This window comes from Homarus americanus, unplaced genomic scaffold (assembly GCF_018991925.1).
Source record: "Homarus americanus isolate GMGI-L3 unplaced genomic scaffold, GMGI_Hamer_2.0 scaffold24260, whole genome shotgun sequence".
Lineage (NCBI taxonomy): Eukaryota > Metazoa > Arthropoda > Malacostraca > Decapoda > Nephropidae > Homarus > Homarus americanus.
In genome coordinates this window covers 2,067,504-2,095,043 of record NW_024721079.1, presented here as the reverse complement: position 1 = coordinate 2,095,043, position 27,540 = coordinate 2,067,504, and the positions used below count along the sequence as shown (strand labels likewise).

At 38.6% G+C, this 27,540-nt stretch overlaps 2 protein-coding genes across 9 annotated transcripts in view; both read left to right on the top strand.

Annotated features, from left to right (window-relative positions):
- Window positions 1–5,434, top strand: part of LOC121861425 (DAZ-associated protein 2-like) — a 64,391-nt gene extending 58,957 nt beyond the window's left edge. For 2 of the 4 annotated variants that reach the window (XM_042359145.1, XM_042359143.1), the window contains 2 exons: window positions 912–1,109; window positions 3,280–5,434. In XM_042359145.1, coding sequence (XP_042215079.1) covers window positions 912–1,109; window positions 3,280–3,462 — 381 coding nt within the window. In that variant the 3' untranslated portion in view covers window positions 3,463–5,434. Of the gene's footprint in view, window positions 1–878; window positions 1,110–3,279 lie in introns of all 4 variants that reach the window. The other 2 variants (XM_042359144.1, XM_042359142.1) reach the window with 1 other exon arrangement.
- Window positions 5,435–8,694: 3,260 nt separating this feature from the next.
- Window positions 8,695–17,649, top strand: LOC121861423 (serine/threonine-protein phosphatase 2A catalytic subunit beta isoform-like). Of its 5 annotated transcripts, none has more exons than XM_042359138.1 (6): window positions 8,695–8,832; window positions 9,549–9,704; window positions 11,278–11,487; window positions 11,888–12,275; window positions 14,240–14,402; window positions 16,391–17,649. In XM_042359138.1, exons 2-6 carry the CDS (start codon window positions 9,579–9,581, stop codon window positions 16,461–16,463), a joined length of 960 nt encoding a protein of 319 aa, XP_042215072.1. In that variant the 5' UTR covers window positions 8,695–8,832; window positions 9,549–9,578; the 3' UTR covers window positions 16,464–17,649. The 5 variants fall into 5 exon arrangements, with proteins under 5 accessions (XP_042215072.1, XP_042215074.1, XP_042215075.1 ...); XM_042359140.1 differs by having other exon boundaries at window positions 8,707–9,236; XM_042359141.1 differs by having other exon boundaries at window positions 8,707–9,236; window positions 9,546–9,704.
- The last annotated feature ends 9,891 nt before the right edge of the window (window positions 17,650–27,540 follow it).

Below are 27,540 nucleotides of genomic sequence, written 5' to 3'. Positions count from 1 at the left end.
AGTATCCATCACAGTACAGTAGTTTTCTTCTCTGATTATACTCTGAATTCTTTGTTTTATATTATTTCTCCATCAATGAGTTGTAGATAGTTCAGTATATTTTTTTTTTTGGCAAAATTTTCTCTACCAGAATTCTTTAGGTAAAGATCTGGCCAGTACAACACTTCATCTTGTTTCCTTTGTGGTGTGTGGTTTATCAAAGCCAGCTTTGTCTGTGCCATATAATTGCCCTACTTGTAGTGGGTTTATCTTATGGATTTTCCTTCTCCCTAGCCTTTTCCTCTTAAGGTTACCCACAAGGCATTGATGGGTAAAGTCATTGCATTATCCCCTCCCAAGTGGCCTGTCAGCCAAGGCATTCAATCTCCACCTGCTGGGTTCAATTGGTGAGTGCCAAGGTGTATCACATGCTGGTGAGCCATGTACATTGCACTTCTGGGGCTTACAACCTGTTCTGAGATCCTCTGCAGATTAGCCTGGGTCCACAAAGGTCCATAAACACTCCTTGTTCATGTTTCTTCTTAATACTAACAGTCTTGGAACAGTAATACCATCATTGATGTACACCTTACCACCTGTACTTACAAGAGCTGGTAACCAGATGGTTATTCCATGTACACCTTTTCCTTTCTCCACTGATACATTTACTTTATTATCTAGCCATATTAATGACAAACATTTATGTAAGGTCATCATATTGATGAACACACTTCTAATTAGAGCAATAAAAAAATAATTTTATATTTGCATGGATGTGCTCAGTATTAGTGAATATGTTTCTAGTTTGTGTATGCTTTGTTATCAAAACATACTCCAGCTGGGAATTTATATATTGTTGATTTAATGAAAATTAAAAGTTCTCCTTGTTATCTCCCAAGGACAAGGATTCAGCTTCCTTGGCCTACTTTCAGAGTATGGCAGCAGCTCAACAAGCTCAGAAATTAGCCTACTCCCAGCAGGCCTATCAGCAACAGCAGACAGCACTTTATATGCAGCAGCAGCAGCAATTATATCTGCAACAGCTACAGGGATATTATCAACCTCACCCACCACCAGGGTCAGCTGCAGCAGCTGCAGGTTTCCAGCCTGGTCAAAATGTCTTGGTTATGGTAAGAATGTTTCATAGTTATGATCCCTTACTTATTCATGAGCCTACAGTTATGGATGCCTTATATTTTCTGTCCAGTGTATTTTATATTACATCACTATACAAGATTGTTTTTAATATTTTGAGATTCTCATTGATAATAGTATCCAAGCTTGATTTAGTGATGGCACCTATTTTAGAGTTATATACAGTATATCCCTTCAATATATAGTCTTCTTGGACTGCATCATTTACTATTCAAAGATTATATAATGTACTCTATCTCCTTTGCTGGGTATGTATGTTTAGCATGACTGTTGTGATTAAGTTGTCTGAAAGATATTAAACTTGGCTGAGAAAGTGAAGAAAACAATGTTAGAGGTGGGGAAGACCAGGTGACAGCAGGAATAGCCAGTATGTATTGAAATTTAACTTACCAGCAAATATTTGTGGCACTTAATCCTATCAGTATATTATTTTTATTATTTTTTTTAATTTGCATGAAAACAGTAAAAATAGGTTTTTTTTAAATACTGTATACTGTACAGTATTCCCTTAAAACTCAGTTTTAAAACTTGTGTTCCTTGGAAACTCACGGATTGCCATGGAAAATAAATAAAATAAATCTGAAGCTGTGTGGCAGGGATCAAGAGGAGTCAACACTGCAGGACAGTACAGAGCAACATATTTCCCAGGTCATAAGATGCACACTATAATTAACATGGTATATTTTGGAATTTTTTTTTTTTTGCAGATTTAATAGCCTACTTTACTGGCAAAGCCAAATCACTAGCTATATGCTATCATGTTTCTCACAACCACAACTATCACTGTGTGGACCTAATGTCCATACAGGGTTATTTCATGTTTGTTTATTTATTTGTTATTTCATATTTATTTTCTTTTTTTATGCATACATAATGTTGTCATACATGTGCATACATATAACTATTTATACTGGATATGTATTTTGCACACTCCTGGGACTGACATGAAAAACTCGCAGATTTTGCTTTCTCACAGGGTCCATTTTGCCTAATCCCAGAGAGCTTTTAAAGAATATTGTACTGTATTCTGGTTGTGAGCTGAATCAAGTGCCATAAATATTTATAAGCAAACTACAGGTGTTGACCATTTTACGATGGGGGTTGGGACTTGGTGATCATTCGTTAGTATATATGACTGAACTTGATTTTTTGTTCTTGGATATACTTGGATTTTTTAGTAGGTAAAGTATATACAGTAGTAATGTTTGGTGTTCTTTTTATGCAAGTTTAACATGTCTTGGGGGCCAAATTTTTCCCTGATAGGAACATAACTCCATTTATATAATGGATGTCTTTGGTTAATTTTTTTTTTTTTATCTAAGTGTATAAGCACCATGGAAAGAATTAAACTTGTTTGCTATTGTTTTGTGGATTTCAGTTATGTTTTTGTCTAAATTAGCATTAAATTTCATTATTAGGTGTCTGGCAGGGGTTTTGTTTAGTATGTTTTGAGTAACCTTTCTAGTATATTTTTTGGTACTGTACTATACCTTGTCATCCATAGGTTTTTAATGATCAGTTTTACACTGATTGCAGATGTTGAATATAATTGAGATTACATATTTAGGAACTGTATTTGAAAGCGAATAACCCCTGTAGCTACTATATGAGGAACCTTTTATTTACCCTGTCTTCTCTACATATGATGACCTTCATAAGTGATGCAGTGGATCAAGTGACTTGTGTACTGTGTCAACAAGTTTGTGGGTTTGACCCACATTCATGAAAACTAGTAAAAAACTAAGAGCACTAGTAGTCTCTTGTGACTCAACTGCAGCTACTAAAACAGTGGTAGCTGTGATGAGTCAGTTTCCAAGAGCTGAGAGTATACTCCTATTTTTCTGAATTTGATATCTCGGTAGCTTCCCATTTTCTAGATTGCTTAGATTGTTTGGTAGAAAGGCAGCAGAATTTAGCCCTCAGCCTCTGGCAACTGACTCATCAGATGCTGTGATGGATTAAGGAGAGATACTACTAGTTTTTTTTACTGGGTTTCTGAAATGTAGTCCCAGTTTCACAGTGGATGGTTTCTTGGAAGTGGCAACCCTGGGGTCAAACCCACCAAGATTTTGATATAGTACATAAGTAAGTCGATCCATGTTTGTTCATACTTTGAGACTTAAGAATCAATCCTTTATATTTCAGAATGGCTATGATTCCGGAGCTCGTTTTGATGGTATTGCTCAACCCAGTATCCCTCCACCTCCACCAGGCATTGCCCCTAATGCTGCTCAATTGGCTGGTGCATCTGGGGCCCAAGTGTCAATGACTCAGAAGAAGGGCTCCTTTTTAACTGGTGGTTCAGGAGGAGGATACACTTTCTTTTAGATGAGAATTTGAGTTCCATTTTTTCTCTCTGGAGATGTACTGTTTCATATCTTAGTTTACCTTTCACAAGGCAAATGAGAAGCAGGGTTGCAAAATTTTTGATGTAATAGTATCTACAATGTTAATGGTGAATATTTCAGTATTTTGTTTGTTTACCTGAAGTGCAGGGAGTGTATTTTAAAGTAAATATGACCAGTTTTTAATACACCATGACTAAATTGTTTAAATAGCATAAAAACTACAAATATTGAATTTAAAAAAGAACACCCTTTGGAAATAAGAAATATACTCAGATTGGCAAAATTATTGTTTTTCTATGATTTAAAGTAGTGTGGAGCAAGCCTGCATCTTACACTGTATACATCAGTACTGGGTTATCAGGTTAATTTTATAAATGTCTCCCCTTCTGGATCCCATAGGGATTAAAGCAGTCAGCCTTCTAGACACTGATTTGGTTAACCTGCATGCATATTTGTTGTAGAGTAAATTGAGGTGGTTTACATAATGGTCCGAATAGTATTGAAGTACCCTGAGAATATCTTACGTGAGATCTGCTGTTACAGAATCAGGGTCTGTGGCATGCTGTGTTGTAAACATCGTGAACTAAGAAGGGAAAACAGAGTTTGAGCAATATTTGTACCTTTAATATCTTTAAAAAATAATTGTGATTTATTTTTTTTTGAATATACAGTATTGCATAAGTATAAGTTTTTATTTTCTTCTTACCATCTATATTTTGTTAAAATTTTCCAGGCAGAAATTATGCTTTCACCTATGCAGTGCAGCACATAAATTAACCACACTCATCTCCTTATATTGTTAAATTTATTTCACATTTGTCTTTTTTAACAGCAAAATCTTAGTATGGACTTTTCATTCTACCAGGCTAGGATACAGTTGTTTGATTGGTCGAGTAATGATCATAGTAATATTTTTCAAGATTTCTTCTTTACTGTAATAGATATTGATTATTCAGAATGCAGACCCATATTTTCATAAATCTCTCTTCCCTGAAGGTATGAATTGAAGTTGTGTTTCTTTGAAAGGAATATGCACACTGAATCTGATCTTCCCAAACCAATCAGTTCATCCATTAGTGTCATGTATATTATGTTGAAAATTAACTGCTCATTTGAGGAATTTAGACAATTTTAGGTCATTTTCCTGTTCAAAAAAAAAAATATATATACTTTGTTGAAGGAACTTTAATTAAATTTTATAAAAGGAGTCCTCAATTTTCTACTATACTTGGGGAGATGGTACATAGCAGCCTTTGTTTCATGAAGATAATAAAATGTCTTGGCAGTTTTTACTATTTTTCTGTGGGTTAGAATTCTCATTTTTCACACCCAGGGTTTAAATACCAACACACATACATATTCAATAATATGACAATGATACATACTAATCATGAAGTTGTATGTATGTATTTTTGTATATACATGTATTATGTATGTAAATATACTAGGAAGTGATAGCTACTAACTATCATTCCATTTATTTTAGGGATTCTCTAGTCCAAGAAAAGCACATGTTGTTGTGGACCTTTCAAGAATCCCTACTCAATTCTGGTCAGGGTGCTCTTGTAAAATGGAGTGACGTGTGAAGTACGTGTGCCAGTGACCATGAAGATTGAATTATTTGTTGTATTTACTTGCGTGTGTGTGAACATTGCATTGAATATTAGCCCAGTTGTATTGACTAGGATGTGCGTGTGGTTACCATATTGTAAAGAGTGATTAGAGAAATTTTTAAGACGGAGGTTATATCCTCTGTTGTTATATAGCTATTCCTTAGTACATGAGTAATGGGAATTTTGTATGCAATGGCATTATTATTCCTGTTTGTATTAATCACTGCTAACTTGATGTATTCTTACTAATTAATAGTTTTGAATCTAAGAAATGTACTATAATCAATAGATATTGTAATTGTACGGTAATTCTTATGAACAATAAAAGATTGACAGAAATGGTTACTTTCTACAGTTAATAAAAACCCATCCCCTTATAATACATAATTTAACAATAGAGAACATTCCTTGAACAGTAAATTGTTTATTTATGGAAGGCTGTAAGTCCTCCAGCAGCTCCCAACCTGGTGCTCCCTGAGTCTGAGATACCTGCAATGATTAAGCATTATAGAAGAACACTGCCAGACTATCAGAAAGCATAGTAGTAGTCACAAGCAACAGGTGGGAATGCTTGTTATAAACTGTATTAAAGATGTAAGTTTGGGATTTCACAAACAAATTGATTTGTGTTTGCAAATGTATTATATTTCTTTAACTGTATTAATATATTTCACTTACCTGGCAGAAATATCCCAATACAGTTGTTGGACAGGTCTCATTGTTGTGGACATATAATCCACAATTCGTAGGCCCAATTTAAATTTCCCAGGTTTTATATTGCCTGAGCATCTTTCTGGAGGTTTGTGGCAACTGCCCTACAGTCTGGGCCCACCAAACCTCACCCTCGCCCTGCACACCCCACCCTCCCCTCGCCCTGCACACCCCTCCCAACCTTTACCCTGCACACCCCCCACTACCTCGCCCTGCACACTGCACACCCCCCCACACTACCCTCGCCCTGCACACCACACACCCCCCACTCACTGCTCTGCACACCCCTCCCCACCTTCACCCCAATAACTCCCCCACCACTGGGTCCTGGCACACCACACACACACCGCACCCACCCTGCCTTGCACACCAACTCTCCCCACACCACACCCCACCCTGTCCTGGGTACACCACACCCACCTCGTCCTGCACACCACACACCCCACCCCACCTCACCCCACACCACATTCCCCACCCTGCCCCTGCACACACCACACACCCCACCCCTCGTCCCACACCCCAATCTCCCCACCCTGCACACCACACACCACACCCCACCCGCCCTGTATACCACACCCCACCCTCGTCTCTATACCACACCCCACCCTCCACACCCCCTCCACCCCACCTCCTGCCCACCCCATTCCCCATCCCTCTCCACACCCCACCCCACCCCTGGCTCCACTTAATCTCCCTCCACAATTCTGCCCCATCTGCCTGACCTGCCTCCTCTCCACGCCCCACCCTCAGCTCCCAAGAGGAGTACTTCAATCTGCCCCACCCTCCCCACCTCTGCCCACCCCCACCCTCCCCACCCTCCATGGCCCCACCCACCCTCCACACCTCACTCCATCCACACCTCCCCACACCTCCACACCCCACCTTTGCGTGCGCGTGTGGGGTATGGAGGTCGAAGGTGAGGTGTGGAGGTTGAGGGCACTCGACTCCTGGCTCCACCCGCCCTTTCACCCTCCACCCACCCTTTCACCCTCCAAACACCCCTTTTCCCCCACACCACCCTTGTCCCTACACACCACCATAAATTTCTTTTGAGAATCCGAACTTACGAGAAAAAAGTGACTACGATCTTTTGAAAATTCGTACTTGCGATAAAAAACTAACTTAGATCTTTTGAGAATCGGAACTTACAACAAAAACTGACTAATGACCTTTTGAGAATCGGAACTTACGAGAAAAAATTGACTTACGATCTTTTGAGAATCGGACCTGACGAGAAAAAACCTGACCGATCTTTTCAGAATCGAAACTTACGAGAAAAACTGAAGAGGGATGGGGTATGGAGGGCGCGTGTGAGCTTTGGAGGGCGAGGGTGGGGTGTGGAGGTTAACTGCTGGGTGGTGTAGGGTGAGGTGTGGAAGACAAGGGAGGGGTGTGGGATGTGGAGGGCGACGGTGGGGTGTGGAGGTTAACGGCTGGGTGGTGTAGGGTGAGGTGTGGAAGACAAGGGAGGGGTGTGGGATGTGGAGGGCGAGGGTGGGGTGTGGAGGTTAACTGCTGGGTGGTGTAGGGTGAGGTGTGGAAGACAAGGGAGGGGTGTGGGATGTGGAGGGCGACGGTGGGATGTGGAGGGTAAGGTTGGGGTGGGGTGTGGTGTGCGAGGGTGGAGGGCGAGAGTTGGGTGTGGAGGGTAAGGGCTCGATTGTGGAGGGCGAAGGTTAGATGTTCTGGACCACATTTGAGTTTTAGTATTTGGGTAATACTCAGAGTGTGAAGAGGGACTGTTGGGTAGGTTAGTATCAGTATGATTAATAATTTGACATAAGTGTTGTTTTATATCCTCAGGCAGGGCAATGGAGTGGTCTAGCTTTTATCATTTCTCTTTGCTGTTTCCATTCCCTTGTGGAAATGGTGGTAGTCTGTTGTGGATATGTTCAGGACCAGAAGACTAACTCTGCTGCTATATTCCATCTTGGTATTATTGATTTCTACTGTAGTGGTTAAGTTTTCCTTCTGTCATTCTGGGGAGACTGGTTTGGATTTTCCAGTTGCTGTCGACTCTTTTTTCCCCCCCTTGGTGTGTTCGACCTTTAGTGCACCTGATTTACCTTGGTGTTTTGTTATTTGAGTAATATCATCTGCCAATAATAATAATAATAATAGTACTACTAATAATAAAATAATAATAATAATAGGTTTATCAACAAATACAGAAGCCTTAAGCTGAATTTATACAGATGAAATAAGTTGTACATATATAATAATATACAATGACAAGGTGGTTAAGTTTATTTAACAGGGAATTTCAGCAGTTACAGTACAAAAGTGAGAATGACAAGAAGTGAACACAGGTTAACTACGACTTGTTGATAATTGTTACTTTGGTTATAATTTGGCTGTTCTATAGTAATCGGTACGTGGTCGTATGGGCTGGGTGCGGTTGTGTGTGTGTGTGCGCGTGATCATGAATCTTCCACATTAGCTCCGGACCTCCGAGAGAGAGAGAGAGAGAGAGAGAGGGTGGAGTGGTTGTGAGAGGGAGGCTGTTTAAAGGAGGCAGACTATAATATTTTCCTCGTACACCTTTCTCAACAATGTCGGATAACGTGTTTCTGAATGTTTAAACGCTACTACTACTAATACCACTATGTACTACTACTACTAATAATTATAAATGTTTACATTTCTACTAAGAAATGAGGATTCAGGACCCCCGGGGTGGTTTATAATGACTCACTCCTGGCCAGGCAGGACGTGATGCAAGAGCGCACCTTGTACCTCAACTCCCCCCACCCCCCCTCCCTCTCCGCTTCTCTCCCAGACCATCACCTCCCTCCCACCCCTCTCCCATCCCCGTCGCTCCCCTCCTACCCCTCTCCCTGCGTCGTCACCCCTCTCCCCCTTCCCCCAACGACACATTCATGTCCTCGCTGGCTCGCTTGCATACTGTATATACCAGACGCAGCACCAACAGTGGCACACACGCTCATTCGCCGTTGTGCCGGCGTGAGGCCAAGAACTGCCACAGTGACTTAGTGATTAGAATTCTCTCAATAAATGAAGAAAAAGTGATTATAATATTTACTAAGTGTTAATTTGTTGTGATGTATTAGTGACTACGATAGTGCAATACCCTTGATTTGTGGTAGTTGTTGTAATAGGTATTGTATACAGTGATATATTGTGGAAAAACAGATAGACATAGATAACAAGTGTTGGACTTACTGTACGTTTATCTATTTATAAAAGCCGATAAAGGCGTTATCAGTAAGGTGAGCTGCAGGTAGCTCTTAACGTGCAATAATACAGGTGCACAAGTCGACGCCTTCAGCTAGTCGTGGGTGTTGTTAAGTGTTTTGACAGTAACAACGAGTTTTCTAGGGGCTGCCCTCAGAGGTGTACATAGTGGAAAGCTCATCCAAACGTGAGCCCCTTGTCAGCCGAGTCCACCACTTCTGTGAAAGTAAAAAAGGTATTAGTCGACGTTTACAAAATGGTTTAGGATACCAAAGCATAAAAAGGGGGCAGGTTTTCTAAGGTGCTGATAACTCTTGAAACATAGAAACCATCGCAAAGGAAGTTTTACAAAAATTAAATCGATCCTAAGTATCTCCAAATACAGTTAGCAAAAATATATTTAAGCATTACTGTAAAAACTCGACGAAAGTGAAGTTTATTTACATCAGTATACCATTATATAGTCGACAGAGCAGCCAATTTATAGGAATCATCAAATCATAAGCACATGTAAGAATCCTTCACCACTGCACGAATCCTCCAGCAGATTAGCTCCAGAGAAATCTTCAGAAACAGCATGGCGTTTGCACAAATCCCTGGGATGACTTATCCAAACCCGAGTAACGACGTCGACGCCTGGATTGCCCAGTTGAAGAGGAGGGAAACGCTAAGCCTACGTCAGGTGGAGAGTTTGTGTTCTAAGGTGCGTGGGTCCTACTTGCTTGATGCAACGTGTTGTGTTCCGTGCATTCCACTTGCCTCACCTCACGCCTGTTCTGTTTAATGTCTGTGTGAATTGGGGTTGGGGGTGCAGAGTGAGGGTGTATGCTGCTGAGCATTTTATTTCTTTGCGTGTGCGTGTTTTGTATATACGAATCTCACTGTTTTGCTAACCATGATAGGGTAAATGTGTGTGTGTGTGTGTGTGTGTTAAAACTCGTCAGAGGGATGACTGCTATACTTGTGTTTGGGATGATAGTCAAACTAAACAAGAGCTGCAAAGATTCTGGTGTCAAATATGCAAATTAGGTAGGTAATATGCATTTATTTCCATTGTCTTATTTTAGAGAACTTTAATGCAATAACTTCAGTTACCGTCCTTTCAATTTTCGAGAAATCTGGCGAAGAGGCTGGCAATCCCCGACTTTAAAAGCTTTTTAGCGCAATAACTCGACCATCGATCGTATGATTTCATTAAACTTGGTGCCAATGGAGAATAGACCGCCCAGCTGCAGTTGAACGTTCATAAAGTAACTAATTAAATTGTTTAATATATATATATATATATATATATATATATATATATATATATATATATATATATATATATATATATATATATATATATATATATATATATATATATAATCAGTTTAATATGGACACGTTAAATCATGCACTAGGTTTTTATTTCAACTTTTCTGAATCAAAATAATGCTTTAGCATATTGATTTGATGTTACTGGCTCCGCCACGCGTTTTTTTTGTCACCAGACTATTGATAAATAATTTATAATTTATCTTAGCGATATGAATAACGTAATATATCATATAAATACGTGATTACCGTGTACTTTTTTTTACTTTGTTTTTATATTTCCTCCTAAACGGAGGTTATTTTTCATCTTATTAAGTTCATATATTTCTTTAGTGAATTGTTTAAAACTAGAAATATATAGTACTAATTATTTCCGTTACTTGATACAGTACTTATTTATATTTACTCTGATCTACTGCGAGATAGAGGCAAGCAGAGAGCCGTATTACTAATTTTATTTTTAATGTCCAATGACGTAATTATTAACCTAATTACGAGCTTAAAGATCTCTGTTGTCCAAGTGCAATAATACATTATAGCATCAGCATCAAGACAGAGATGTTTATCACAACTTTTTAATTGTTGATGACCAGTGTATTTACTACAGTACATACAGTAGTGTAGTGTGCGTGCAGTAGAATATTGTAGCCTCAAGGCAATAGTTGCTGAAATCCGGTAATATATTATAGAATAAGTATGTTAATATGCATTATTTATAAATTAATAACATGTCAGTTAATAATTACTGATAGTAATTTAATTGACCTTGGTAGTGCGTACAGGATACCTAAATTATTAAAACACACAAATATATAGAAGCAACAACTTTGTGTATCTTAAATTTGTTTTTCTTACTACTCAAACCTTAAGTTCACCAACGAACCTAAATATAGTCTGAATATTTTGAATAGTCCCTGATATTTCCACAATAATTTACCCGAGTGTCTTCTGGCGACTAGGTGAGCGAGGTGTTAACTGAGGAAAGCAACGTGGTGGAGGTGTCGTCGCCTGTGACCGTGTGTGGCGACCTTCACGGCCAGTTCTACGACCTCATGGAGCTTTTCACCATATCCGGGGAACCTCCGGAAACCAATTACCTCTTCATGGGCGACTACGTTGATCGAGGTTACTTCTCCGTCCAAGTTGTGTCACTCCTGCTAGCGCTGAAGGTGAGTGTGGTGTTGTTCCTTGTTTGTCCCTCACTACTCCCCACTGTCTCTGCCTATTTTTTCCTCTCCCTTTCTACTCCCCTCTATCACGTGTTGTCCCCCACGAATATTACTAGGCCTGAAGGAGTTATTAAAAACAAAATTGCTACCTTCACTCTTAATGTAATCCTTATCCAGTTATTATTCACTTTCACTTAAGGAGTAATTTGCGTTGTTTCGATAAGACTTCTTCACATTGCGGCTATCTAGATGTTATCTCTCTAAACTCTTTAGCTGTTGATGACTAGTGTTTGTGTTCACCTAGAACACGTGCTTATAGACATTAGTTGTTGAAGCCCAGTAATATATTATAACATCAACTATCTGTAAATACTTATACAATAGTTTGTTTTCTGTGCAGCTCCGGTATCCGCAGCGGGTGACTCTACTCCGAGGTAACCACGAGTCAAGGCTTACCACTCAAGTCTATGGTTTCTATGATGAGTGCTTCGCCACTTACCAAAGTGGCGAAGCCTGGAAGTACTTCATGGAGGTATTTGACTGCCTCCCTCTCACGGCTCTCGTCGATGACAAGATTCTCTGTATGCATGGCGGCCTCTCGCCTTCCCTCGACTCCGTTGACCAGATCCGAGTCCTGGACAGATTCCAAGAGCTGCCTCACGAAGGCGCCATGAGCGATTTATTATGGTCAGACCCAGACGACTCTGGACGAAGGTTAGGCTGGAGGGACAACGCCAGGGGCGCTGGGTACATGTGGGGCTCCGACGTCTCCCACGACTTTACCTATAGTAAGTACAACAGTCTGCGTAACTAGACTGAGATACACTTATGCCGTATTGTTGTCTGGTTTATAGTACACTAGTTCCCACATGTATCTTTACGAAGAAGTCCGATGAATTTCAAAATGAGCACCGCCGACTCCTGTTGTCTTGGTGGTGTTGTAAAAATCTTTTGTTCGTGGTGTAATATTGTCTCACACAAAATCGTAAAGATATATTTTGGAGCGATTATACATATATTTTAAGTATAGTGTATGACTAGTATCTAAGTGCAGTAATTACCGCTCTCTAACTCAATTTTCTAGGTGTGTGGATGATTTGCTATCGAAGCACTGTTGTTGTGTGTTAATTTATTTACAATACAGAGTTTTTAAGATTTAGTTCATATACGACTAAACTCTACAGTAATGCAATAGAATTTCCATATAAAAACTACACGCCTACTAGAACGTACTATTTTGTAAATGTAAATGCTATTGCTAACTTCTTTCACGAACTTTATTGAGACAGTTTTAACTATTTTGCTAAAGCGTCTCTTACATAGAGTTAAATGTATAATAGAGGGAAGCTTCTTTTGGAAACAGGTTTAATGTGTCTCTCTTAATATTTAAGTGCTGGTGACTAGTGTACCTGGAGTAACAGAGTAAAGACCATCGTAGTTGAAGCTCAGTATCACTTTAAAACACCAACAATTAACGGAGAGAGTGTTATTTAGTTAATATTAAATTGTTGATGACTTGTATAAGTACCAAACTAGAATACTAGCTGAAAGACCTTGGTTGTTGAAGTGCAGTAAACATTAAAATATCAATATAGTCACTTCTCTGTTTTATGAGAAAAAGGACAGGTGCTTAATAAACCTCGTAATTAAAACTACACAAATCTAAACATGAGCAACGACTTCCCTGTAAAAACTGCGAAGCTTTAGTTACTGTCAGTGATCTGATGCGGAATGGCGAGAGCACGAACAACACCGCCCTTAAGATGTAGGGAAAACTAGGATCAATACCCAGAGGTCACCATCACCTTCAAGATTTTAGTGATGGGCTTCACAGATACATCAGCTTTATCACTGTCTTCTAGTCATCTACTAAACGTCCTGATTGTCTTGAGAGGATCGTTATTATCTTCTCAAGAGATGTTTAACAACAACAAAACGTCAGGGCCACATACCGCTCGTCACGGTGCTCTTGACAGTCATGCGCAGGGACCAGCACAACACGCGCCTCAATACTGTATCTGGGTCATCAGGACACCTTGTGCATGACCACGACCCATTATAATACACACAGCACGATACCGAGATATACATATCAGCAGAACCATACAAACACATGATATGTATGCTTTACTAGCATCTCAATTTTATAAAATCAATTAAATTAATTTACACCTTAAGAGCATAAAAGTATAATACACGTTATCAATGATTCAGTCTTGTGCCCAACATATTCTTTATATCAGTGTCACAGCGGAACAGGTAACACTGATCGTGCTTGGATAGACTGTCAACTTGCCACGTGTATGGTAATCAACAGGATAAACGCAACTGCTAAAGTTCCTCCAGTTTGTCTGCAAACATGCTCACTAATATGGCAAGTCTGAGTCTGCGAGACGAGGGTTGTTCCCGTGCCACTAAATCTACACACAAATTATATATGTCCATTATTGTCCAGTGTTACTGATCGCAGTATTCATAAGCATGGCCATGATAAGAATTTACTGAATAAGTATTACACCATTATCACCGTAACACATGTGATTCTTGAATATTTAATGTTATTCTGGGCTCTGTTTTATTTTCAATAAGTTTAAACCTTTGCTTGTCTCCAAATTTTAGCGTGACCCCCTGGTGCAGCAATGATCTCATACAACTGACTTACACCAAAAGAAGTCGCTCGTCAGTCTTAGTACTGTGTACAGTTAACCCTCTGGAGAATCTACTAACACCAGACCTATTTCTTTCCTTGCAGGTAATAACTTAGAGTTTGTCTCGCGGGCCCACCAGGTGCAGGACGCAGGCTACAACTGGTTCCACGACGGCAAGGTCATTACCATCTTCTCGGCGCCCAACTACTGCTACCGAGTTGGCAACCTGGCAGGATACATGACTGTAGAGGACGGCACGTATAATTGGTGAGTTGTGAATCTACAAAAAAAAAGTTTGTAATGTATGAGTATGACATGTAGCTGAGCACTGAGGTCACACGTCAGTTCATTAGCCTATCTTACATGTCGACTCTCGTTGAAGAGGAAATCATTTCATGACATAGAAACAATTCTGCAGTAGTAGAAAGTATCAAGATGAATGGGGTACGCAGATGATGGTCTTGTTCTTTCATGTAAATTACAGCACGAGAAGTTGTTTTCTCCACATCTGGCGACACTTAAAGAAGTATCGTTTTCTCTCTGCATCAGGCAAGGGTTTTAGGATTTTTGTCTGTACACGATTATGCAATAAACCGAGATACTGTACGGTATATGTTATTTTAGAACTTAAGATAGCTTGTGGGTTGATAGATGCAGAACTGGTCGCTTTGTAGTACAGTAACACTGATGAGTTCTCTCCCCTCCTGCCAGATTCTACTACCTTAAGAAAAAGCGGAATCATTAAAGCGTTGATTAGTTATAAATCACTGAGAAATATCCTTAATTCTCTAATTGCTGTTGACCAATACATTTACTAGTCTAGAATACATGCTTAAGGACCTTAGTTGATGAATACAGTAATACATTGCAACATCAACATCTCGAACAGTTACTATGTTTTCCTGTCACTCAAACAAGCTCAGCACAACGATGCATCACAAATCTCTAGTGAGTCGGTATTATATGCACAGTATTTGTATACATAGATTTGTATAAACTCTAGTGTTTTCTTTGTAAGATCGCATAGCCTCCGTATTTTACATTAGGAAATGGCAGATGCTCACTTAATCTCAAAAGAAAAGAGAAATGGTTTTGAGGAATTGGATTTAGTGGCGACAGGGACATAGAGTTTCCGCTCTTGTGGGGAGAGTTCTTCTTTGTCTCTCAACGATTTTTGAAGTGTCGTCCCTCAAGTTATGTGAAAGTACTCCTGTAAACATAAATAGTTCCTTACTTTTCGACGAAAGGGATGTTTTATTGAAGCAACTGCAATCATTCGTGATCATAATAAAGAAATAAAAGCAAAATAACTTTCTTTGTCGTTCATTGCTTCAGTTCATGCACTAGTACTTGTGGCTACTAATTTATTCTACATTAATAGAGCTGTCAGTGGAAGGATATTATTTTTCTAAAAGATTATTATTATGTATATTAAACAATAAATTAATGCCAACGAGCCTACAAGTTGGAAGTATGTGAAGTTATAATGTATGGTTGTGTATAATGGTCTTTAAGTGCGAAACCTTAGTAAATATACGATTCATCAAGTATTGAGAATTAAAGAGATGTATCTTTAATCGGAGGAATAAATTTTTGTAAATATTGTTATGGATGTTACCGAGTCATTTCGTTCTGAAGTTCTTTGATAAAAACCTGTAAATGTCTGTGTTTGAAATAAAATGTTCCCGAAAAGAAATTTATCGTTAAAATTAATTTGGTCCCAGGAATGATATCAATCAACTTCTATAAGTTGTTATAAATGTATTACATTTTCCCTTCACCTCAGCTCGCTTAAAATAAGTAAATAACGCACGGTACAGAGGCCTTGTATACTTTGTAGCTAAAAATACTTGTACATGTATTACCAAAACGAGTCATTGTTTCTATTTGTACGGCAAAATGTTTCTTTGAGTGATAACTGATCCACTGTAGTACTGTACAAACACGACCGACCATAGTTGTTTTTCGTTTAAAAGGTATACAGTATGTGGATCTACATGATATATATATATATATATATATATATATATATATATATATATATATATATATATATATATATATATATATATATGTATATATATATATATATATATATATATATATATATATATATATATATATATATATATATATATATATATATATATATATTCTCGTATTATTTGTTTCTGATACTGGTACAGTTTTACAATCACTTACAGTATATTTACAAATCTGATAGTAAAAATTTTAATTGGTATTTTTTTTTTCAGCTACACGTTCGAGGCAGCACCAAGAGAATTTTCTGCACCGATCGCAAAGACTATGAACTCATATTTCTGTTAACTGTGTTATCCCTTATTTACATTTTTACATTAATGGCCAACTCAAAACTTACATTACCTTCTTAAGGGCAAAAATTAGGAATCGCGGGTCGATTCTGGTATTTGTTCAATTAAGAATCATTGTATTTGTTCAGTTGAGTGTTGTTTAATAAGAATGATTGCGAGTATATAAAATGTGAAATTGTAAAAAAAAAAAAAACTAGTTGTACTGTACATCAGAACCTCGATGAGAAGTGACCTTACTGGGGGAGTTTATTAGTGTACATTTCTCCGTAGACAACTTGGCATTTTTCTTAAGCTAGAATGAACTGTAACTTATTCGCCACAACCTTCCCTCAGATAAGAGGTCGAATCACGACAATCAAGTGATCACTGTAATCAATCCAAGCCTTCTGTATCCCGAGAAGTAAATATTCAAGATTACAACTTGCATTCACCGTAACCACTGCCAGTGTTTACTTACGCCAAATTGAATGTTATAACCTATGACTTTTCTGATTTTGGGATAATGAAGTCTTTAGTCACATCTAAGTAAAAAAAAAAAAAAAAAAACTCCATCCGCAACCAAAGACTTTCCTGTTATTCCACTAGACGGTCTATAAGGTGCTCCCAGGAAGGTCACTCTTATGGTTTACAAACTGTGAACAATAAAGAATCACACGTATACTCGACAAACTGTGATATTACTAAGTGCCAGTCAGTTTATACATCAAAAAGCGAAGTTACAAATTGTTAAAGATTACGCTACTTCTGTTTATATTGCCTTTGTTAAATTATGTTATCTATCTAGAGTCACCGATTTATTTATGTGTATTTATCTATTTACCTATACAAGCCTACCTGTAATCCCGCAATGATTTATGTATTTTCCCTTATGTTTATCTATTCTTCTCCGCCTATAAAAATTTCTAATTAAATCAATCACCTTTTTTTTTGCTCATCCATGTCTATCTTTCCATCTATCCATCCGTCCATCTGTCTAATTATCTAGTTATTTGCCTTTTTTGTAATCGCTCTTACAGAATCTATCAAACCACTGTGATATGTACCCGAGAGTGAGGGAGGACCGTAACAGGTGATAATACCAAATGATAAATATTTCAAAGTCATCTCTTGGACACTATCTGTAGAAGGTCTGAGAGGTGAGTTACTTATGTTCTATGTTCCAATAAAACATTACTTTGAGACTTTCCTCTTTTAATTTTACCATAGATTTTTCCGAAAGATTTCACCCTTTTGTCACGAAATGCAACAGGAATTAATGATGCAACAACTACAAGGTGATTTAGGAAAAATCTAATATAAGTACAAAATATAAGGCATAGTTAATGCTTCTTTTTTTCATTAGTTATTTCAATGGCGTTTGTAAATATAAGTGCTTCAACTGAGACATTAATTAATTAAGTTTCGGTTTTATATAACAAGACAGTGTTAAATTAAGCTTAATCTGTATAATTATAATGAATAAATAACTCATCACAACTACAGCTACTGTACATTAATGGTGACCCGAGGAGGAGAGGGGACAGACCCAGGCCTCAGGTGACATGTGACATTATCAGTTCAAATTCCTCCCTTGTCACCCAGGTGGTAAGACCTGCCCCAGAGACTCTCGACCTTGAAGAACCTGAATTTAATACTGCACTGTGTGATAACTGTTTTTAAAAGCTCAAAGATATCAGCGAGTTAAAGTATGTTATGTACACACACACACGAACACACACACACGCACACCTTAACCACAGACTGCATTCAACAGAAGTCAGAAATTTGTATGTATGAGTATAATTTCATTAATTTATCATTCTTACGTATGTTTTTTATATTAGGAGAGTAAGGTGAACTGTGTGAGAGGACGTTGCCTCACCTCTGCTGGAATAGGCAGTGTGTGATAGAATTACGTGAGTTCAAATGATTAGGTAAGCTTATGTTAAGGACTATGATACAGGTTCTTTCAGAGGAGGTAAGGCGAAAGGTATTTTAGGGCGATTTTATAGTAATCATTTGCCTAAGTAGGTAAGATATGGCGATATTAGCAAAGATAAAAAATCCATCTTGGTAATGTTGACTAACCTCGCAAGATAGTGTGGGGACCGCTTCCAGGTCAGGGGGGAGGTGTTATGATGGGTAAGAAATGAATGCCTGTGATAGGGGAGGTGAGTCAGGCTGTTTTCATGGGCTTCATTACAGTAGATGTATAAAACAGATTAAGGAATACTGAACAGTCTCTTTTCTCTTTCTCGTATGTTTTCAAAGACGTTCAGGGTAGAATCTCATTCCTAACGATACCATCATTACTGGCACTGTGATTATGACTACTAATACTGTATCATCATCTCCATCATAACACTGTCATTGTATATCATCATCATCAAACATTACTTAACGTAAAACAACATTATCATAACTCGTGACAGCGAATAAACTCATAACCACAAACCCACGTCATGCGTTGATAACATCAGACCAACAACATTTATAGATATAATGAACAATAACAATGACATCACCAATACAATTTTTTTGGAGACTTGTGCTCGGCGTTTTGTGTTAAAATGATACAATGAAACGATTACAAATCAACTCGAGGCAAAATTCCTCAGATACAAGTAAAAGTGGGACCCATTGGCATGACTGCCCTTTAAGGATAGTGAAGATACAGGTGTGCCGTTTAGTTACGGAGACAATTCTAACTCAGGTGATCAAGCCCGTAAAGGATATAGGTCAGTAACTAAATTGGTGTGAGTGAACTGATAGTTTGCTGTGAAGGCAGAGCCCCAATGTTGAAGGATTTTCCCCAGATTATTAGTAGAGCCTCTCCAGTAAGTTTGTGGTGTCGCCCCCGTGTCTGACGAGGCAGCTCCAACACTTATATTACACATCCCAGGAACCTGAGAGCAAGTGGTAAGAGTTTTATGTTTCTCTGATATGAATTTCTACTAAATTTGTTCTTAAATTATTCCTTGTTTCATAGTTAATTAGCGGGATCACACACACACTAATAATGATCGTCTTACCTAATAGTGAAACAACAATGGAGGTGGGTCGAACATTACCTTGATCCCAATCCACCTGATACAATACTGTGTTATCATCTGTTATCAGGACCCTCGCTCACGTCACCTGACCCATGCTATCAACATATCAGTTATATTTTTATTATTTCTGGTATTTATTTATCTTCGATTTAAAGTACAGTTCATAACAGTTGACATAAAACCCAGATATATTACTAGACACGACTCCCTCTCATAAAAGATAAAACAAAGTAAAAATTCTCAATCGGTCATAGCTTACTGTTTTAATTTGGGAAACATATGGCACTTGACACACTTCTTTTGGGTGCTTTATAATACAAACTATCACGAAATATATCTAGTGTGAATAAAGTATTTATTGAAAAAGAATATATTTAACGTTTATGAGAGAGAGAAGTCAATTATGTGTTTTTTATGCGTTTTTATGACTAGTTAAACATGATAACTCATATATGCCATTCCCCTTATCTTGAACAACCTCGAGTCTTACACGGTTAAGATATTCACTTCTACGAAACAACTACAGTAATATACGTTCATGCTAATACAAGGTTAATTGTTTAAATGTTGCGGTCGATTTTAAACTTTTAATTGACATTTACGTTATCGTTTACTACTTTTAAAATACCGTAAACACAGCGATCCTAACCTAACCTAACTTACCGAATCTAATATAAAAGAGTGAAGTTAGGTAAAGATGAGTTAGTATAGTTTGTTTGACTTATTTTAAAAGAAGTGCATGACACCTCAGCAGCCATGACGGAAATGAGCCCTGATACTGTTCTTCATGTTTACGAATTAAAAGTTTTATCGGCCAGAGCTGAAAACTGTGGTGGTGTAATCGAAAACACTCTTCCGACATCTGGATGGTGAAATCGGGATACAATTTTTAAATAGATGTGAGCGGTAACACGTCAGGTCATGCTGTTCAATTTATTGTTGAGGCCATTCTGGGTTCATACTTATTTGGGTAAATATTCCGTAGTGACCATTCACGGAAATGACTTAAAAATAAAAGATTATATAGTGTTTTTCACTGTTTCACGCGAATATGACCTTTATTTCCGGTGAAATTGAGTACTTTTGTAAATGAACCCCCTTCCCCAATTACAAACATTGTGGCTTAAAACATGCAAAACGGCTCTAAATTATAAGTATACCTGTCTAACTTAACTTAACCAGAGAAACCAGAGGGACCTGACTCGATAAACTTCCAGGTGAAGACTCTACACCACACTCTCCATAGCATACACTGACAATGTACGCAAGCGCCTGGTTACTTTGTTTAGAGGCAGTGATTGGGCTGACACAACCCAGCGAGTTTGGGACAAACAGGGTTCGAGTTCAATTTAGTTTGATTCTAAGAAGTGTTCATGTCTAAGTTAGGGATAAAATGTCAGAGATTAAGGTAAATCTTTATATCAAAACAGTTATGTAATAAATTCATGTCCCTGATAAACAGTAATGGGCGATTTAGTAAAGATAAAGTAGTATGCCAAACAATGACTAATCAGAAGGACAGAAAAATACATTATGTAAGTGAAGTTAAAGTAAAGAACAAAATCTCTTACTTGGTATATTCCACAAACTGGAAAATATATTATAGTATCCGTAACAATCAATAAAAAAAATAATCGTTTTCTTTCAGTGTACGACAAAGAAAACGAATTATTGTTAGTATAACTCATTTCTTTGCGTTCATTTCCATCACCTTTCTTTGATCTTAAAAAGTCAGCTGTCATTTTCAGTTCATTTTATACATGCGTATTATACAGGTACACACAAATACACTCAAGCTCACAATAAAAGAAAAACAATGTACAGAGAGAGAGAGAGAGAGAGAGAGAGAGAGAGAGAGAGAGAGTATGTGTGGAGCAGAACCGAGTTATCCCGGCAAAATATTCCCAAACGTCTGGTTCATAATACATATCTGTCTGTCATCTGGGTATATATTTGAATATTTTTTTCTCATAAAGTCATATACAAATCAGCAATGTTATCACGAGCAAACCCAACAGTAAGTGCTGGTGGTCTTTTGACACTCAACTTCCAGGAAATAATATTAACCTGTAATAAACAAACCCGAAGGTTCAGAGCTAGTGAGCAACATAAAGAAATACGAATAAACTTTTTGATCTTTAAATCTTTTTGCCGGTAGCGCTCGTAAGGATTTTACCTATTGAAAAGTGCAGCAAAAGTACGCCTTGTTTTATTGAGACGTCAGTCAACCTGCTTGTTGGGTAAACAGTTCCTCTGTGTCGTTCCTACGCAAGTAAACAATACAAAATAGCCTAGACGGTGTTGAGTTTAGTACATATACGGTTTGTTACGACCGTATCGTATTTTTTTATTTATTTTTATTTAACATGCTTCCATGTTGTTCCATATTATTCATGTAATGATGTGTTATATTTACTATTATATAATATAGTCACTTTACCCTGTGCTGTTAAGGTTTTAACTGTTATTATTTGTTCAAGCCCATCTTATTTCTTCATTTAGTATTATAACAAGCATTCTTTCTCTCTAACGACCATCTGCATCGTTAAACGACCCACCGGCGGGTTTTTGGTGGGAATTGGCCCTATATATAGTGGTCCACCAACTGACAAAGTTCAGTCCAGTCCTCCTTGTCATTCAGTTCACGTTCTTTTGAGTGACACTTGTCACCTGTTACTTATACTTCATTATATTTCTGTGATTGTTCCTGTCACCACCAATGTGGTATATCTATGTGAGTACCTGTTTATGTCTCTTATGTGTCCATCAGTGCTTGCTTAGTTACATTTAAGTAATTCAGTGTTGTTTCACTTTAGTTAATTTCAGTGTTAGTTTTTATATGTTTATACAGCGTTAACGTTATCCAATGTTTTATTTTTATTCTTTTGATGTTTCGATGTTTAGTGTCACTTGTGTGTTAAAGGTTTCGATAGTGAATCAATTTGTTGTGACAGCCTACGAGGCTCTTTATTGTGTTAATATTTAATTTAATTAAGTTTTTAGGTTTACTTTATTTATTTTTATTCCCTTTTAATTTGTTCACTTTTTTTGTTTGGTTACTCCTAGAACCTGGATATTAAAGTCAATTAAGAGCCGGCGTAACAGGTTCAATATAGATTAACAGTTTTGTGGTGATTTTTTTGTAATGGTCAGAGTCGGCCTGGGGGCGACGCTCTCCAGCGCCCTGGCGGGACACTCGCCAAGTCATCAATATAATGCCGACGAGACGTAGCGGAGGGGCGGTGTGTACCAACTGTTTATGTTTGTCACACACTGAATAACTCGCACCACATTACTCCTCCTCCTCCCCCAGTCACCATATGAGTTTGGTGCAAGAATACTGACCCACTTACTGATGTCTACACCGCATTTGGTTTATATAACTAGACACTTTAGAACAGGAGTGGGGGAACTTTTGACTGAAATTATATGAGTTCTTCCGGGGGCCATCGAACTTTTTTAATGTTAATAATAATCTACGCAGAATTAATGGGAATGTCGCTACTCTGGAACGTCATCCCAATGCAGTTCCGCTATTATAAGTTAGTAAAGCAGGAGCAGGAATGAAGCACGACGTCTCTTACAACCTATCCTTCAGACCCCTTTCCCACTGTTTCCATCACTTCCTTTCCATCGCCCCCAACCCTTCCTTCCCATCTCACTTCCTCACGTCTTGACGTCAAAAAGGAAAGCCTAAGAATATTCACTTAATACCACCAACGTCGAATTTGTGGACGTGCATAGTAAACACCTTGGCTGGGGCTGCGGCTCTTTAAAACCAATTTCGGATAATTTGGTGTAGTTCGTATGGTAGTTCCTATGGGGCAGTGGTAATTATTGTAAGTCATACAACCTGTCCATCGGCGAGGTAGGGGGTCATCTTATGGTAAACAGATCCGTGGTATTCGACCTGTCATTATCAGAGCCTTAAATGGGTGTGAAATCTAGACCAGGTTGTATTTATGCAATTTAAAGTTGAGAAATAATTAGGGCAATTATCGACCTGCCTCTTGTCAACAGAGGGGAGGCCCGTGAAAATAGGAGTCCATATTAGTGACGTTATCTAAGGGAGTTTAAGGCAGGTATTGATGCCTACTGAGACGGTCTGAAAGGTTCCTTGTCGTGTGTGAAACTAGAACAAGAGAGAGAGAGAGAGAGAGAGAACGGTACACAACTAGCGCTTTGCGTTTCTCTAAGTGGTGTGATTACAACTTGTAAACAACACGAACGCATTGCTTGGGTAAGTGGTCAGGTCAGAAGACATGAATGCAAATCTGTCACCACAATTCCGGCTAGGTACGCTCAAAGCGGTCACATGAGGCTAGACAAATTCCAGCATTATACAAACGTTAACATTCAAGATGGATCTCGGTGACCCCATTATAATGGCAAATATAGCTGTTATCAAAATAACGACTATCAGCTGTAGGCAAGTAACTACACGTTTGTGGACTTGTTCATGGCTTGCTAAAAAAGAGGAATACGAGTGTGTTCTCGTAAATATAAACAGGAAGACTGAGGTTGTGGCACAAGAAACTCGTAGACTACGGGCAGATTCAAACTCACTGTACATTTCTCAAGAACTGTTTCACCAATAATATCACATTCCAAATTCTACCCGAACCTGGAACATGTTTACAAAACAATCAAACAAGAAGAAATCAAACATATTAACCAGCTGAGGTTTCTACCTTACCGAGAGGTAAATAATAAAGGAGAGAGACCAAGCCATTCTTATCACGGTCTGATTTAAGGTTTAGTGCAGAAAAAGATGAACTTCGAGGCATACTTTGCCTGGTCACTTTCAACTAACATTTTACAGGTCTTGGACACTATAAGACACACACAACCTGGAGTGAATGTCCTTTTAAGTTGATTTCTCTCTGGTTCTTCTCCCTAACAGTGCCTTACTAGCACGTTCTTCAGTATTAGTTTCCAGAGGATATTTCACTGTTAATGGCAGTTTTCCCAGACGATATTTTCTTTATTACAAATTGTTGTATTACGAAACCAAATACAACACTATCCTAACCGAGGGTGGGTGTTATTCTAGTTTACGTGGTTTTTGTTGTTCAGCTGCCAGAGTTATTTTTCACTTTGTTTATTGTCACGGTTCGTTAGAGTAAAGTTAGCTTTGGCCAAGTTGGACTACTGTAGATCCAGCCAGGCTACTGTCTGGCTTGAGCACCAGCATCTCTGTCTGACTATTGTTAAAGATGTTTATCGGCAATGATGCTATTTTTATTTCCCGGAAAAAAAATCTGGTTAAGGATATAAGACGAGTCACATCCAAGACACATGAGTTTCTTCTTTATTTATACCAGGGACAAGTCTACCAACACAAGATGATGCTGTTTATTACCACCAGGTGTCGCCGCGGGTACATGACTAGGCAACCAAATTGCATCATAAATATGCCGTAATTGTCAGTTTAAATTGTAACATTGTTTAATAAGTGTACTGTTCTTTTCTTAAACACTAATGATGCTGTTGACAGAATCAGACTTTAATATAATAAAATTTATTTTAGAATTGTATCTATCGCTATACAGACAAAGCAACAGCTAGGCTAAAAATAGTCAGCGGGTGGTTTAATGCTTAGCACCAAGGCTGGAGCAGTGACGGTGAACGTGAGGCGAACCTGGAGAACGAACAAGAGAGATAGAGAAAATATACTGTAAATATATTCATAGTATTTATCACGGGCTCGTGAATTAATATAATGGAAATAAATTTATTAAACTAAAATATTGAGAAAAAGGACACGAAAATGAATAAAACTAAAAATGACTTGAGCCGGTACTTGATGAGACAGACAAGTGCATTTAAACGAAGAAGCATTCCATGACATACTGTACACCTCTCAGGACAAAAGCTCTCTTGCTACAAGGGCGATTCTTCTTTCAAAACGCTCATTTTTTGCCAATCAAAAGTTGCACCCTGTGGTGTGAGCAAAGTGACTCCTGGAAAGGGTTGCTCAGATATTATCCAGGTATGAATACAAAGAAGAACCTACCCAGCCTGTCACTTATACAAGAACCTACCCAGCCTGTCACTTATTTACACAAGAAACCTACCCAGCCTGCCATTTATACAAGAACCTATACAGCCTGTCACTTATACAAGAACCTACCCAGCCTGTCCCTTACTCATACAAGAACCTACCCAGCCTGTCACTTACTCATACAAGAACCTACCCAGCCTGTCACTTACTCATACGAGAACCTACCCAGCCTGTCACTTACTCATACAAGAACCTACCCAGCCTGTCACTTACTCATACAAAAACCTACCCAGCCTGTCACTTACTCATACAAGAACCTACCCAGCCTGTCACTTACTCATACAAGAACCTACCCAGCCTGTCACTTACTCATACGAGAACCTACCCAGCCTGTCACCCACTTATACAAGAACCTACCCAACCTGTCACTTACTCATACGAGAACCTACCCAACCTGTCACTCACTCATACAAGAACCTACCCAGCCTGTCACTTACTCATACAAGAACCTACCCAACCTGTCACTTACTCATACGAGAACCTACCCAACCTGTCACTTACTTATACAAGAACCTCGCTCCGGAAACGCGTGACCTTTTACCTTGCGTTTCGGCTCATGAGGTCATTACATAGATCTTGTTCTAATTACATAAGCAGGTTCTCTTTTCACATGTTGATTAAGGATCTGGGTTCAACATTCAAAAAATCGAGGAATGATGTCTTATTATGACCCTTGAATTAATTAAATGCACTTAAAACGTCAATTACGCCGTGCCCATCCAGACTGTCATTTATTTATAAAAGAAACTACGCGCACACACCCACACGAATCTACCCAGTTATACTTATACAATAACTTTTTCAAGTCTACTTATAAACTCATGTTTGGATAAGTGATTAACCAGCCTTACTTATAAAAAATACTTACACAAGGATCAATCCAGCCTAGCTTACACAAGGATCTACCCCGCCTCACTTACACGAGGATCTACCCCGCCTCACTTACACGAGGATCTACCCAGCCTCACTTACACGAGGATCTACCCAGCCTCACTTACACGAGGATCTACCCAGCCTCACTTACACGAGGATCTACCCAGCCTCACTTACACAAGGATCTACCAAGCCTCACTTACACAAGGATCAATCCAGCCTCACTTACACAAGGATCTACCCAGCCTCACTTACATAAGGATCTATCCAGCCTCACTTACACGAGGATCTACCCAGCCTCGCTTACACAAGGATCTACCCAGCCTCACTTACACGAGGTCTTACCCAGCCTGTAACTTCCTCAGACAAGGACCTAGCAAACTGCCCAGTGGCCTACAGGAGACAGGCAGGTGGACCCCCCCCCCTCCCCTCACCTGCCCGGGCGACTGGCACGAGTAGGTGAGGGCAGGTGAGGGCAGGTGGTCTCTCCAGCACCTGCCTCCTCGCCTCGCCCCAGACGTGTGTATCGCTTTTCCTTCTTCTGTTTTCTCTTTCTCTTTCGTCTACTCTTCCTTTATTCCCTCATTCGTATTATCACTAGAGAGGTTTCTTAATAAATAGGTGACTTAGTTTAGAATATTTTGTATTCGTTAATGTATAGGTTGTATTAAGAATGTCTTTTAATACTCCTAGATAATTACACAATTAATTTTTACCTTCTTAGCTCAGTTCTTATAGTTTTCGTTTGATTTCCTCGTTCGTATTGAGTTAGCTAAGGCTCTTTAATATAATACTAAACTTAATTTGTTTTTCGGCATCTTCATTCATTTCGTTATTCGATTTCCCATTAGTCCTTCGTTCGTATTTAAACAAGGCGCCTCCTCACCTAATTTTATATTACTAACCTCCTTACGCGCTAGAAAACCTTCGCTGATGTAGCGCAGTAATGACATTATAACAACAAAAACAACTTACAGACCAGCATGTGCACCGTCATGTACTGGAGTTGGTTAGCCTTGTATTCACCACCTGTAATATTAGAAGAAAAAACAAAACAATAATCACCATCTACCTTGATTTCTCACTCTGTTATTCAGGTCTGC